General features: G+C 41.1%; 4 protein-coding genes across 5 annotated transcripts; 2 read left to right on the top strand and 2 right to left on the bottom strand.

Annotated features, from left to right (window-relative positions):
• The first annotated feature begins 92 nt into the window (after nt 1–92).
• LOC104786544 (heavy metal-associated isoprenylated plant protein 19-like) lies at nt 93–1,083 on the top strand. The gene is made up of 3 exons (XM_010511979.3): nt 93–186; nt 280–361; nt 447–1,083. Exons 1-3 carry the CDS (start codon nt 154–156, stop codon nt 737–739), a joined length of 408 nt encoding a protein of 135 aa, XP_010510281.1. The 5' UTR covers nt 93–153; the 3' UTR covers nt 740–1,083.
• LOC104786524 (1-deoxy-D-xylulose-5-phosphate synthase, chloroplastic-like) lies at nt 892–3,986 on the bottom strand. 2 transcript variants are annotated; one of them, XM_087456006.1, is made up of 10 exons: nt 3,808–3,986; nt 3,559–3,672; nt 3,303–3,467; nt 3,066–3,216; nt 2,684–2,955; nt 2,321–2,597; nt 1,925–2,232; nt 1,567–1,848; nt 1,195–1,479; nt 892–1,108 (listed from the first exon to the last, which is right to left on the bottom strand). In XM_087456006.1, the coding sequence occupies exons 1-10, from the start codon at nt 3,910–3,912 to the stop codon at nt 962–964; spliced, it is 2,106 nt and encodes a 701-aa protein (XP_087312132.1). In that variant the 5' UTR covers nt 3,913–3,986; the 3' UTR covers nt 892–961. The 2 variants fall into 2 exon arrangements, with proteins under 2 accessions (XP_087312132.1, XP_087312134.1); XM_087456008.1 differs by lacking the exons at nt 2,684–2,955; nt 3,066–3,216; nt 3,303–3,467; nt 3,808–3,986 and having other exon boundaries at nt 2,321–2,565; nt 3,663–3,801.
• Nucleotides 3,987–5,536: 1,550 nt separating this feature from the next.
• On the bottom strand, nt 5,537–7,148 carry LOC104786555 (histidine-containing phosphotransfer protein 1). The gene is made up of 6 exons (XM_010511987.3): nt 6,795–7,148; nt 6,424–6,554; nt 6,281–6,349; nt 6,071–6,142; nt 5,905–5,977; nt 5,537–5,819 (listed from the first exon to the last, which is right to left on the bottom strand). Exons 1-6 carry the CDS (start codon nt 6,852–6,854, stop codon nt 5,760–5,762), a joined length of 465 nt encoding a protein of 154 aa, XP_010510289.1. The 5' UTR covers nt 6,855–7,148; the 3' UTR covers nt 5,537–5,759.
• A 3,204-nt stretch (nt 7,149–10,352) lies between these two features.
• LOC147949700 (uncharacterized) lies at nt 10,353–12,332 on the top strand. Its single transcript, XM_087510130.1, has one exon. The coding sequence runs from the start codon at nt 10,353–10,355 to the stop codon at nt 12,330–12,332; it is 1,980 nt and encodes a 659-aa protein (XP_087366256.1).
• Nucleotides 12,333–14,001: the final 1,669 nt, after the last annotated feature.

Below are 14,001 nucleotides of genomic sequence, written 5' to 3' on the forward strand. Positions count from 1 at the left end.
ACCGTCAATTACTCCTATCCAAAATCTAAACTGCCACTGCATCGTTAAAATTCAAAAACAACAGTATATGACCCTTTTGAAACGGAGACATCTCTTGTCGCTTCGGACATAAATTACAGTCTGAACTCCATAACCGATCCTAGAGATTCACCAATGACGAAAGAAAAGAAAAAGGACAATGTCAAAGTAAGATGATCATATACATACTTATCACTCTCCTTTATGTGAATCCTCTGTTTCAATAATTTTGTTTTCAATTTTTTTCGCTATGTTGTGTAGTATATGGACGTCGAAATCAACATATCGATGCATTGCAACGAATGCGAGAGAAAAATCGCTAGAGTGATTTCCAAATTCAAAGGTACAAATCAAAGTAACGTTTCCTTTTACATAATCCATGTAATTTGCAATAGTTTTATAATGTTGAATGATCTGTGAATTCATAGGAGTTGAAACGTTTGTGACGGATATGAATAGTCACAAGGTTGTGGTCACGGGTAAGATTGATCCGAAGAAGTTGTTGAAGAAACTCAAGAAGAAGACAGGCAAAAGAGCGAAGATTGTAGTCAAGGAAGAGAAAGATGAAGAGTCTAGTAAAGACGCCGAGGATGAAAACGTTCTCGAGATTGATATGGAACTGATTGGTTTAGGGGATGAGTGGTACAATAATGATAGGGAGATGGAGAAATTTATGGTGTTTAGCGATGAAAACCCTAAAGCCATATGTTCTATTTCTTAGCACTACATAAAACATTCTTGAATGTGAATGACTTATTTAGGAGAAAGATTGAAAAACTAAGTGATCTTATCTTACTTTTTTTATGAAGTTTAAGTTAATAAGAACTTCAATGTTTACTTCTTCTAAGTTAATAAGTTTTGTTTTTGATATAGTTTCTTGGCAAAAAGAGCACTCTCATATAGCATTGAAGAGTATTTTGTGTGCCCCCTCTTGGAGATTTTATTACTCATAAAACAAGGCTTCTCTAGGTGTTCCCATTAAGTTAAGTGCGGTGGCTGCAATGTGAGACGCTGTGAGGCCAGCTTCCGCCAGTTGATCCATTGGTGAGCCGTGTTCGATATACCGGTCAGGTAGTACCATTGGTCTCCACTTTTGTCAAAATGAAAAAACATTTGAATTCAGAGACCAAAGCGATACAAATGAAAAACTAAGAATGTGTCAAAATGTAAACGTACCTTGAGCTTTCCGTCAAGAAGGCCGTCAAGTGCAAGAAACTGTACCACATGCGATCCAAATCCTCCAATCGAACCTTCTTCAACCGTGATCAAAACCTCGTGTGATTTAGCTAAGTTACGAATGAGAGCAACATCTAATGGCTTGCAAAATCTTGCATCCGCTACAGTTATTTTTAATCCTCGTTCGCCTAGCATAGAAGCAGCCTCTAAACAACTCTGAACGGCTGATCCATAGCCCAAAAGTGCAACCCTCTCGCCTTCCCTTAGTATCCTACCTTTTCCAATCTGAAATAAGAAAAAAACACAAAAACGTTAAAGCTTGAATGTTAAGTTTTGGATTCATAATTTTTTTTTGTTTGTTAGCAAGTATACCTGAAGAGGGACACCTTTGTTTCCAGGAGGAAGTGACACGCCAATTCCATTTCCTCTATGATATCGAAAGCAAGAAGGTCGGTCATCAATAGCTGCAGCCGTTGCAACCATGTTACAAAGCTCTGCTTCATCAGATGGAGCCATCACTATCATGCTTGGAAGACAAGCCATAAACGTCACATCAAATGCTCCACAATGTGTTGGACCATCTTCTCCCATAAGTCCTGCTCTATCTATTGCAAATCTCACAGGTAGTTTCTGTAGATCAACATCGTGTACAACCTACACAAACTAGATTCAGTTAAGCTACCGTAGCACAATAAACATGAACTCTCAGTTTTTGGATATGTTACTTTACTTGGTCATAAGCACGTTGCATGAAAGACGAGTAAATTGTACAAAAGGGCTTAAGCCCTTCGCAAGCAAGACCAGCAGAGAAAGTAACTGCATGTTGCTCTGCTATGCCAACATCGAAACACCTTGTAGGAAAGCGGCTCTCGAAGCGATTCAACATGGTGCCACCTCCCATGGCTGCATGAATGGCTACAACATCTTTGTCTGCCTCTGCTTCCGCAATCAAGGCCTCCACAAAACAGGAAGTGTAAGACTTAGTCTTAGCAATGTTTTTGAACTGTTTACCTGTTGCTGGATCAAATTTCAAAACTCCTGAAAACAAGAGGAAGAAATATGGATCAATCCAAGAATGCACAGTATAGTCAAGAAAACATGTTATTTATGTAACTGTTTTGTTTACCATGATACTTGTCATCAGCTCTCTCTGCGTAGGTATATCCACGACCTTTCTCAGTCACAACATGAATAAGAACTGGTCCTATGGTTTTTGTGCTCTTTACCTTTTCAAGAATGGAGACCAAATCATCTAGTTTGTGCCCATCAACTGGGCCAATATAATAGAAAACAAGTTCTTCAAACAGTGTTGAACTAGTCGTCCCACTAATCATGCCACGAGTATACTCGTCTACCTTTGAAGCTAGTTGGTGCATTGATCCCCCAATCTGCTTCTTCACTCCCTATAAAGAACACATATAAGACTTAATTTTGTGAATATAATAATTTCCACAAGCAAAAGAGTATATATTATTAATTTATTACTTGCCTTAGCAACTTCTCTCAATTCCTTGAGAGGACGATTAGACTGTAAAGTACTAAGAGCCCTGCTCAAAGCTCCAACTGGAGGAGTTGGTCCATCCAAATTAGCAGTAGGCAAAGAGACTTGCTTGTTGTCGTTGAGAACCACAATCATGTCGGATTCTAAGTAGCCAGCATTGTTCATTGCTTCATAAGCTTGTCCAGCTGTCATGGCACCATCGCCTATAACCACAACCACGTTGTTGTTCATCCCCTTTAAGTCCCTACCTACAGCCATCCCTAAATAACAATTTTCTTAGAAAGCTTCTAAAATAGGCATACTTAATTATCATTAGAAAAGTAAGTTTCCTTGTTGTCTTGTCTCACAAGGAAATAACAAGAAAGATCACCTAAGCCTGCAGATATTGTGGTCGAACTGTGCCCAGTGCCAAAGGAGTCATGCTCACTCTCTCTTCGATTGGTGTAGCCGGAGAGGCCATTGGTTTGTCTTAGTGTCTTCATCTTTACTCTTCTTCCCGTTAGAATCTTGTGAGGATAAGACTATCAAAAGACAAAAACAATTAAGTAAGAAAACTACTACGGTAGATAACGAAAAAAACACTTATGATTGCAACGAAATAACCAACCTGATGACCAACATCCCAAAGGATCTTATCTTGAGGAGTATTGAAGATATAATGAAGGGCCACAGTGAGCTCAACAACACCAAGATTCGAACCCAAGTGTCCTCCAGTTTTCGAAACATTGAAGATAACATCAGATCTCAACTCTTCTGAAAGAACTTTGAGTTCCTACATCCATTATCCAAATTCCAATTAGCACAAACACTTTTTCATCATTGCATCCTTAATTTGAGACAAAAAAAAACGTTCAAAGCTATACTTTGATGGACAGGTTTTTCATGTGCATTGGATGGTTGATTGTGTCCAGTAAAGGAGTTGGTGGTCTGTTTGAATAATATTCACCTTTCTCTGCAAGTGTTGCTCTTACTTTTAACTGAACAAGACCAAAACAAAACGGTTAAGTGTTCTGTTAGGATCTGAAACTTTTTCACAAACTAAACACGAACCAGATGTGGTATCTTTTTTTGCATCGTATGCAACGTATAAATAAGTAAAAGAACCCTCTTACAACGCAAGTGGTGTTTCTTGCAGAAGACACAGAAGTGGGTTTGCAATATTTAATGGAAGGGTTTTTATTTATGTAAGAAGGAAAGGTAAATACGGATAGAGCCATTCGAGAGAATTTGTTTTCAACACCCACAAGAAATAGCTAAAGGTGAAGTGATGATGATGTGATGATGATGTGTTGATATGACATCCCAACGTATTATATAGTGATAAGGTGTAAAGTTTACTAAAGAAAATTAAATCAACATACAGTAAATCCTCTATAAATGACCAAAAATCTAAATATAGTGATATTAATTTAATCTATAAAAATTTACTATTTTATAGTATAAATTAATCTAAAGACCTTTTTTATTATCAAATTTCAAAAAAAAAAATGTAATTAAGACAATTTTATCTAATTAAAATTAGTGTTTTGGACTTGATATTTGGATTTCCCGTTATTCAGGCTTCACGGTCGAAATTAATTTCACCTCTTATTCCCAAATAAGAGACTTTCGAATTTCCTATATGCATATAATATATCACCCAAACTATAAGAATAATATATTCATATCCAGATATATGGCTTATTAATAAGTGACAGTAAAATAATAAATAACACAGACCACACAAGTTAATCACAATTATGAATTTGGATACATGTACATTAAGGTCAAAGTTTTATTTTAGCCATAAAGTAGTTAAGCACGGCTCTCTGGCGTCATCATCACATTGACACGATGTTTATACGATATCGGGATGAAAAAAATGTCAAAAACCGATAATTGATTTTGAAATTTGAGATAAAAAAAAATCATAAATTTTTAAGATATTACTTTAATCACAAAATCAACAGAGCAAGTATGATGTCTGCATTTGTTTGTGGTAGATGTCACTGGAATAACAGTCTTTTTGTTTCCTTTTCCTCAGGGGCTGAGGTATATAGCTCGGAATTACTATTGAATGAGATAGTTACTCAAAAGATGAGAGGTGGGTATTGTTATTTGACAAGATATTTTCATATTTGTGGAACAAAGTTTTGTCTCATCTCATTAGTGTAAGAATGCATTATTGATGTAAGAGAGATGTTCATTATAATTACGAAGAGGCAATCTTAATTATTGAAAGGACAAAAAGGTTCATTTGAAGACAATATTAAACAACAGGTACACAATTATTTAAAGGAACTAGTAAAGTTACTTGAGAACAACCGATGACCGAACGCTAATTCTTTACCCAAAAAGTTAGAATTAAAAATGTAGATGAAGGAAGGCTAATTAATAAAAAGTCATAAGTGGTAAACTAAGTAATCGAACATGAGGTTGTTAATTGGAACCATATATCATAATACCATTTTCACTTAGTCGACAACAGGTCACAAGCTCTGATAAGAAATTAAGAATTTTGTCATTATGTAACGTGCACTCACATATAGTTCTGTTTCTTTTTTCATTGCATTGCATAAATGTCTCAAATTCCTAGAGATTCATAAAGTGTCGCAATCATGCCAATTGCAAGTAAAATAAAAACATCCCTAGATCATCATCGATGTTCATTACGGGCCATTTCTTGTCAACTTGGGCTACTAAAATTCATTTGGCCCATAGCCGAGGACTAATCCACTTTTCATAATTACAAATTATGATTTTGTCATTTTGGCATCAAGAACACCAACCTAACAAAGTTGTCCTGATCACATTACCTTGATGCATATAGTATAAATTCTTGTAGTATCTAGAGCAAGACTCTAATATAAATGTAGCCATGACCTGCTTGAAATTTTATTATACGTAAGTGGGTTTGAGGTGTGGACTTAGAAACTTTTTTGCGTGTCTCACAGTCTCACTCATCCAATGATACAAAGAAGAAGTTCACATAAGAACCTTTTCCGGATAGTAACAAAAAGATAAGAAGAGGCTAGCGCTCCGCATTTAAACAACAACGGATAGTGATTTTTATTATAAAATTCACTCAAAATCCGAGTTCGACGGCCGGGATCATTCCACCAGAGGCTACAATCTGTTGCTCCAGCTGCGTAAATTCGATCATGAAAACCAAAATTGTATTAAATAAGTTTCAAATGCTGATCAACAAATATGATCTCTTGACTCCTTACCTTGAACAGTGTCTCTAATCTGTTCTTCACAAGATAGTACTCTTGCTTCACTTGTTGTAAACATCTATGACATCTGAATTTTTCATCAATTTAATTAATTTTCGTAATCAGATCTTAAAAACCAATAAATAAAGAATGGATTAACGAACATATTGATCAAACTCACGCTTCAACGTTTTGTTGCTCGCAGAAGTTGCGGAAGACAACGCAAGCATTCTTAACTCTCTGTGCTCCTATACTGTTTTGTTTGGCAACATCACACACTCAATAACTTAATACTTTACACATTTCAACATCAAGAAATTGTCATTATCATTGGATTAAAAATAAGATCTAAATTAGAAGTAGCCAATATAATTTTTGTTTTGGTTGTTACCTGGAGCTGCTACCTTTGAGTTGATGAACATGGGGATCAACTTTTTTGAAGTCTACAACTTGCTGACCTCTGCCAAAGCATATGAACAGTGAGAAACACACAAGTAATTTTAGATAAAAGATAGAATGTGTAGTGAAGATTACAGGGACAGTGAGAGATCATTGAGAATCCTGTCAGAGTCTTGGAAAAAGAGTGTGACAACTTGTGAAACAAAATCTGGATTGCTTTCATCTTGTAGTTGCTGCAGCTGCAAGAACTGGCTGTCCAAAATCCCCTTTTCAAAAACATAAGACTTTCCATAATCAGAAACTAATCTTACATAACCTAAACTAATGATTGTCTTACCAAACAAACTACATAAAACCTAATAATTCCTAACACCATTTCTTCCACCTTCAATGGTTGCAACAGGAAAAAAAAAAAAAAACTAAAAAAACGTTTTAAGATTTGTTTAAGTTTTAGTTTTATTTTCAGATTTGTTTCCCTTATAAAATGTGAAAAAAAAAAAACTTACTTCCAAGAAGAGTGATTTGGTGTAATCTTGCAAACTCTTCTGCATCTGAACCAAATCCATCTTCTCTGTTTATTTTGATTTTGTTCTTTTTATTCCTCTGTTTCTTCTCTCTGCCAATAATGGAGGTAAGAAATTGTCCAACAATATACTCCTCAGTACTTAAAAGATGAGAACACAATCCTCCGAATCATTTTTTAAAACATTATAAAAACATTGAATATATTATAATTATTGTTTTGGTTTGGATGTGAGAAAGAATCCAAACAAACAAAAAAAAAGAGATCAACTTTTTTTTTTTTTTTTTAAAAGGGAAGTTGGTAGTGCTGTCAACTGTCTAACCATTGTTTTTGCGCTTTCTCCTCGTTTTTTTTGCAAATGTGATAAGGACACAAGAAGGGCATTTGATACTTCTTGATTTGTCTCTTTTTTTGTATTTTCTTTAATGTTTTTTCTTGTATCGAATTTTAAAAATACTGTGCATCTGATATATGAAAAGCATATAATAATATATGCATTGCTCGCATTCAATGTATCTTTCAAATTAGCATCTCTCTGGGGAAACTTTAATTTGATTTGATCCTCATTGTTTTTTGTCCAACTAGTATTTCTTTATTAAAATAATACATTGATTGGTTAGTTTATACAAAATCGAAAACGTAATGAGTTTATCAAAGTGAGTTGTGACTTTGAACTCCATATGCCGCTTAACACTTTTGTAATTTTGTCGACAGCCAACAAAAAATGCAATTTCGAACTTCTTGTTTGCCTACATCGTCCAATCATGTGGTGGAGCATTTCTTCAAAATAAGAGATACTATTTTTTTTTTTGCTATGATTTTTTGTTTTTTTCCCTATCATACCAATTATTTTTCATTAATTTGCCTGTTTTTGTAAAATTATCTTGCTTTCCTTGGGTTCCTTGTTAGAGTTTATAATATATGAAAACGTTAAACCGGAACATATGCCTTAGTTTGGTTAAGTGATGAAAGTAGTTTGCATATTGCTTGACCTTTTTTGCTTGATGTTAGGTTTAGCCTGATCACTCCGTCTATCCAAGGGTTTCCGGTTACCGCTAATGAATGTTGTTGGGGCTAGTGAAGTTGGTATTGGAGCTGCTGACGTCCTGTGGTGGTGCTGCTAACATTCATCATGTAAGTCGCAAGAAAATTATTTGCATTGTAGTCTTCAACCTCTTATAGCTAGTATTACCGTACATCTGGTGCATAGTAAGTAAGTGTACAATTGTATTTTCATTGACACTTAAAACACCTCAAGCCAAAATAAACAGTAGTAGTAATATATATATTTCTACACATTTGGGTTTTGAATAACACGACTCACATGATGAATGGGACATGTGACATACAAGAAGTACGATTTGTTTAACCAATGGCATGTAACGTAATACACTAAACTAACTAAAGATTATAAGTGGATCATATTTGATAATGAATCCATCGTCTTAGAGGGTTCTATCACTCATCATGGACCTTTCACATCTTATTATGGATTTGATATCTTACATCATGGTCGGATTTGGATACATAGAGAGAGAGACAAAATCACAAATATAATTAAATCAATAACTTATCACAAATCAAATGCTTTTTCATGTTAATTTCTCCAAAAAAAAAAAATAAAATAAACCTTGTAATATTTACATAATCAGATCAGAACTTACGAAATGGTTAATGGATTTAGTAGACTTTATCATTTCTCAAAAACTCCTGGTTAACCAAACCTCTTAATTTTTTTTCCAAATCATGGGCGCAGCGCAGCCCAACTTTTAAAACAGAAATATACTAACTTTTCTTGTTTACAAGATTCATGTATTTCTTTATGTACACACAGTGCCTTTTATGTGAGTTTTTTAACATATACATTTCGGTCAACTTCAAGCACACGAATCTCATCTTTGTCAAGTCTCTGGGATTTTCGTCGCTTAAAATACTTTCGCAAATCGCAATCATACTCATGCACACCATTCTTATCTATCTTCTCATGCACAGTAAATGTTGGACATAGGCTGCGCCCCAATATGCCACTCGGCCTAATAAGACGAGTTCTGTGATTCCGCTCCGACGAAATTAGCTGCAAGTCATTAGTAATCCGTAAAGGGCAATCTCGGGAATTCACGGTGGAAACCCTAGAAAACCCTCGGTCTACAGTCTACTATATAAAGAAACAGTACTCACTGGAGAAAGGGGGCAGACTCGCGTACAATACCCCGAGAGCAATACTTTGCGTCAAAAGACTCTTGTTATTTTCTGTATAATTTCCTGTTAGCTTCCGAGCTCGTCGTGACTCACTTGTCAGTTCTCCTGTGAACTGACGAGCACGATCTTGACTCGTTTTAGTGACGACCTCGCATCCTTATCGTTAATAAAGAACAAACTTCACTCTTTCCCCTAAAATCGATATTTATTTAGTGTTGTGCAATCCCCAGTACAAACAATTGGCGCCCACCGTGGGGCCAGAATAGAACGCTTCTTTTTGACGAATCAATACCGACGGTCCTCACTTCCTCGAAGTTTCAAGATTCATGACGAACCCTAGCGACGATCTCAACGAAGCAACGAAGCAATCGACGGAGCAACTGACGGAGCAGCGATGGGGGCGAACGAGAGCACGAACCGTACGGCCTCTACCCTCTTCAACCGTCTCAGCCGAAGGCTCCTTGCCGAGCGCGACACCTCCACCAGCGCCCGACGCGCCCTTCGAGCCTCTTACAACTGCTGCAGCTGGACCCGGACCTGTCACCGACCAGCTGGTAACTAACGCTGCCGCTCTCCCCAGCGCCACTCTCACCAACGCTGCCGCTCTCCCCAGCGCCACTCTCACCAACGCTGCCGCTCTCCCCAGCGCCACTCTCACCAACGCTACCGCTCTCGCCAGCGCCACTCTCACCAACGCTGCTGCTCACCCCAATGCCTCCCTCCCCAATGCTTTGCCCGTCCAGAGGAGTGGGCTCGACGACCTGATGCAAGTCATACTCGATCGACTTGACGGTCAGGAAGCGCGAACAAACGATCGGCTCGAAGCAATCGTGGCGGCACAAGAAGCATTGCAAAATCAAATAAGCAGGCTCCAGCAACGACGGAGCGAGTGCCGGAGCGAGAACGACCATAGCGAGCAGCATGCGAATCCACCGCCCCCTGCGCCGCTGTCCGTCGAAGAACGCTACGAAGGCCACAGACGCCGCCCAGCGTCTATAGTCGTAGGATCCATCAATCGACGAAGCAGGCGGGAACCAGCTGACGAACACCAGGACCATCAAGGCCAGCGGAGCCGAAGCCCACGGACTCCAACATTACCGGCCCGACAGTCTGAAGGAGACCTCAAGGATGAAACAATACGGCGCTTCGAGACGATGCTCCACGAGCTCTCCTCGAGAGTACACCGTCGACGAGCTCCACTCCCAATCTCGATCGAGTACTGGAGGAAGTCCAGCGCTCACCATTTACAGCATGGATCTCCCGCATTCGCATTCATTACGTGAACAAATTCAAGTTCGCCCCGTATAATGGATTGGATGATCCAAAACCGTTCTTAACTTCAATGAGTGTTGCGATTAGCCGAGCTCATTTCAGCGAGGAGGAGTACGAAGCTGGTTGCTGCCAGCTATTTGTTGAAAACTTGGCCCACAAGGCCTTAGGATGGTTCTCCCGACTCCCGCCGAACTTGATCGGAAGCTATCACGAGCTAACAACCGCTTTCCTACAACACCATTCCACGTTCATGATTCGAGGTGCCTCGAATGCCGACCTCTGGAACATGTTTCAACAAAACAACGAGTTGCTCCGGGAATTCATGGAGAGATTCAAAAGAATAGTCTCGAAACTCTCGATTGCCAACGACACAGCAATCTCAGCTCTCCGTAATGCTCTTACTCACGGTTTCCGATTTCGGGAAGACATCATCATCCACGAGCCCCTATCCCTGGATGACGCATTACACCGCGCCAACAGGTACATCGAGCTGGACGAAGAAAGCGCATCGAGAGCGAACCGACCATTGCCAGAACCGCCAACCTCAAAGTCGGCCAAAGGAAAGGAAAAGGCACAGGACGAGCATCATGAGCCTCGTCAGCACTTCGACAAGGAATACGATGATAAGCTGGAAAAAGCAAAGAAAGCTCAAGCGTTCGCTGTTAGCGATCAGGACCCCCAAGCATCATCATCGAAACCCTGGAATAACAAATGGGTCCAGGACCCATCGGGTAAGGGTGGAAAGAAGTACTGCGACTACCATAAACGAGCAGGGCATACCACTGAAGAATGCCGCACCCTCCAGCAAATACTGCTGGATAAATTCAAGGGAGGCCACATTGACGTCGAACACGAGCGACGACTAATAACGGCCCACAGGGATAATCAATTTTTTAACCCTAAGAATGAGAACCCAAGTAGGCAGTACAACACAGCTCCCGCGCCACAGCACATCACAGAGGCCCTACCTCTGCCCCCGCCCCCAGCACCAACCCTTAAAAGGAACCCCGAGCCGACCGACGACCCAAACGCTCCAGCTCCGCGCCGAAGAATTAATATGATAATGGGCGGCCTAACGACTTGCCGAGACTCGGTTCGTTCCATCAAAGCTTACCGGCGGGGACTAGAAGTGAAGCGGGACTGGATGGCTCAAAGTACACTGCCGACCACAACCTATGAGCCGATCACATTCACGGAAGACGATGCGTCAGGCCTAGCTGGGCCGCACAACGACCCCCTCATAGTCGAGATGGCAATTGGTGAAAGCATAGTCACCAAAATCTTGATTGATACTGGCAGCTCGGTAAACGTCATTTTCAAAGACGTACTAATTCAGATGGAGGTAGACCTGCGAACGGCCGATCATGACGTCCAACCCCTCACAGGCTTTGACGGCGACACGGTTATGACAGTAGGTACGATCATGCTACCAGTCTACGTAGGCGGAACGATGCACTGCATCAACTTTGTCATCGTCGACAAACCAATCGTCTACAACGTCATCCTGGGGACTCCATGGTTGCATAAGATGAAAGCTGTGGCGTCGACGTACCATCAGTGCGTAAAGTTTCCAACCTCGAGAGGAATATACACGCTACGAGGAGACCCGTCGATCGCCAGAACTTGCTTCATCATCGAACGACAACAGCGTAATGCCCGCACCTTCGCAATCTCAGACCCCGCCGAGCAGCCAGATGGTCGTGTCCGTCCTAACACCGAGCTAATCATCCAAGAGAACATTGATCCTTCCGACGCGACTCGTTGCATGGGGATCGGTGCCGACCTGCCGCAGACTATCAAGGACGAGCTCGTAAAGTTTATGTCCCAAAACGTCGAAACCTTTGCATGGAGCATGAGCAGTATGACCGGAATCGATCCCAGCATAACATGTCACGAACTCAATGTGGATCCAACGTTTAAACTGGTCAAGCAAAAGCGAAGAAAACTCGGACTCGAGCGTACGGCCGCCGTTAACGAAGAGATCACAAAACTACTAACGGCTGGGTCCATCAGAGAAGTCAAGTACCCCGACTGGTTAAGTAACCAGTAGTTGTGAATAAAAAGAACGGCAAGTGGCGGGTGTGCGTCGATTTTACCGATCTTAACAAGTCGTGCCCAAAGGACAGCTTTCCTCTACCAAGAATCGACCAACTGGTCGAAGTGACCGCGGGGAACGAGCTTCTATCGTTCATGGACGCATACTCCGGGTATAACCAGATAATGATGCATAAAAACGATCAAGAAAAGACGGCCTTTATCACCGATCAAGGCACTTTTTGCTACAAGGTTATGCCGTTTGGCCTGAAGAATGCTGGTGCGACCTACCAACGCCTTGTCAACCGTATGTTTGCCGAGCAGCTCGACCGAACAATGGAAGTGTACATCGATGATATGCTGGTGAAATCGACTCACGCTGCCGACCACGTTTCATATCTCGCTAAGTGCTTTGAAGTTCTCAACCGATATAACATGAAGCTGAATCCAGCTAAGTGCTCGTTCGGCGTAACTTCTGGTGAGTTCTTAGGATACCTCGTCACCAAGAGGGGTATCGAAGCTAACCAGAAACAGATTTCGGCGCTTACCAACCTACCGTCTCCAAAAAATACTCGAGAAGTTCAACGACTTACTGGGCGAATTGCCGCCCTCAATCGATTTATTTCACGATCTACCGACAAGTGTCTACCGTTTTACCAGCTGCTTCGCAGCAACAAAAAGTTTGAGTGGGATGACAAGTGTGAGTCTGCCTTCCAATCCTAGCTAAACCTGATCAAGGCGAAACGCTTTACCTGTACATATCTGTCTCCAGCTCGGCGGTCAATGGTGTACTCATTAAAGAGGACATGGGAGATCAGCATCCTATTTTCTATGTGAGTAAAAGTCTCGATGGAACTGAGCTCCGCTATCCAACCTTGGAGAAGCTCGCCTACGCCGTAGTTATCTCGGCTAGGAAGCTACGTCCATACTTCCAGTCCCACACTGTTGAAGTCTTGACTAACCAGCCATTGAGGACCATCCTGCATAGTCCGAGTCAATCAGGTCGCCTGGCCAAATGGGCAGTGGAATTAAGCGAATATGATATTGAATACAAGAATCGCACTTGTGCGAAATCAGGGGCTCCGCGCGAACTAGAATCAGGGGCTCCGCGCGAAGAGAAGTGGTTGTTACACGTCGATGGTGCTTCCTCCCGACACGGCTCTGGGATCGGAATACATCTCGTTTCGCCGACAGGGGAAGTACTCAAACAGTCATTCCGACTCGCCTTCGCCTGATCGCAGGAATGAGATTGGCAGGTGGAATCGGGGTTAAGAAGTTACAAGTTTTTTGCGGCTCGCAACTGGTGGCTCACCAGTTCAGCGGCGATTACGAATGCAGGAACGACCGAATGGACGCTTACCTTAAGGTTGTCCAGGAGCTGTCCGGCTCATTTGAGTCGTTCGAATTGACGAAAATCCCTCGCAATGACAATGCTCCAGCTGACGCCCTGGCCGTCCTCGCTTCAACATCCGACCCCGACCTCAGTCGAATCATTCCTGTCGAGAGTATTTATCAGCCGAGCATCAATCTCCCAACGAACATCGATCCCATTGCTCAAGATTATAAAAAGAAAAAGGTTATGGAGGATGCGAGTGTCAACATTCCATCCTCTCCATCAACTTCTATTGGACGCACGGCCGAGCAAGAATTCACCAAACGAATATCTGCCGAACAAGAAACTGGAC

This window comes from Camelina sativa, chromosome 1 (genome assembly GCF_030686135.1).
Source record: "Camelina sativa cultivar CO46 ecotype springtype chromosome 1, ASM3068613v1".
Taxonomy (NCBI): Eukaryota; Viridiplantae; Streptophyta; class Magnoliopsida; order Brassicales; family Brassicaceae; genus Camelina; species Camelina sativa.

Bases quoted from the DNA above. Each gene is read 5' to 3' on its own strand.
- LOC147949700 (XM_087510130.1), top strand. From the start codon at position 10,353: ATGAGTGTTGCGATTAGCCGAGCTCATTTCAGCGAGGAGGAGTACGAA.
- LOC104786555 (XM_010511987.3), bottom strand. From the start codon at position 6,854: ATGGATTTGGTTCAGATGCAGAAGAGTTTGCAAGATTACACCAAATCA. The intron at 6,350-6,423 runs GTAATCTTCACT...ATGCTTTGGCAG, and splicing joins AATGATCTCTCACTGTCCCT to AGGTCAGCAAGTTGTAGACT. The intron at 5,978-6,070 runs GTGAGTTTGATC...TGAAAAATTCAG, and splicing joins GAGCAACAAAACGTTGAAGC to ATGTCATAGATGTTTACAAC.
- LOC104786524 (XM_087456006.1), bottom strand. From the start codon at position 3,912: ATGGCTCTATCCGTATTTACCTTTCCTTCTTACATAAATAAAAACCCT. The intron at 2,598-2,683 runs GCAAGTAATAAA...TGTTCTTTATAG, and splicing joins AATTGAGAGAAGTTGCTAAG to GGAGTGAAGAAGCAGATTGG. The intron at 1,109-1,194 runs GTACGTTTACAT...TTTTGACAAAAG, and splicing joins TTCTTGACGGAAAGCTCAAG to TGGAGACCAATGGTACTACC.
- LOC104786544 (XM_010511979.3), top strand. From the start codon at position 154: ATGACGAAAGAAAAGAAAAAGGACAATGTCAAA. The intron at 187-279 runs GTAAGATGATCA...TATGTTGTGTAG, and splicing joins AGAAAAAGGACAATGTCAAA to TATATGGACGTCGAAATCAA. The intron at 362-446 runs GTACAAATCAAA...GTGAATTCATAG, and splicing joins AGTGATTTCCAAATTCAAAG to GAGTTGAAACGTTTGTGACG.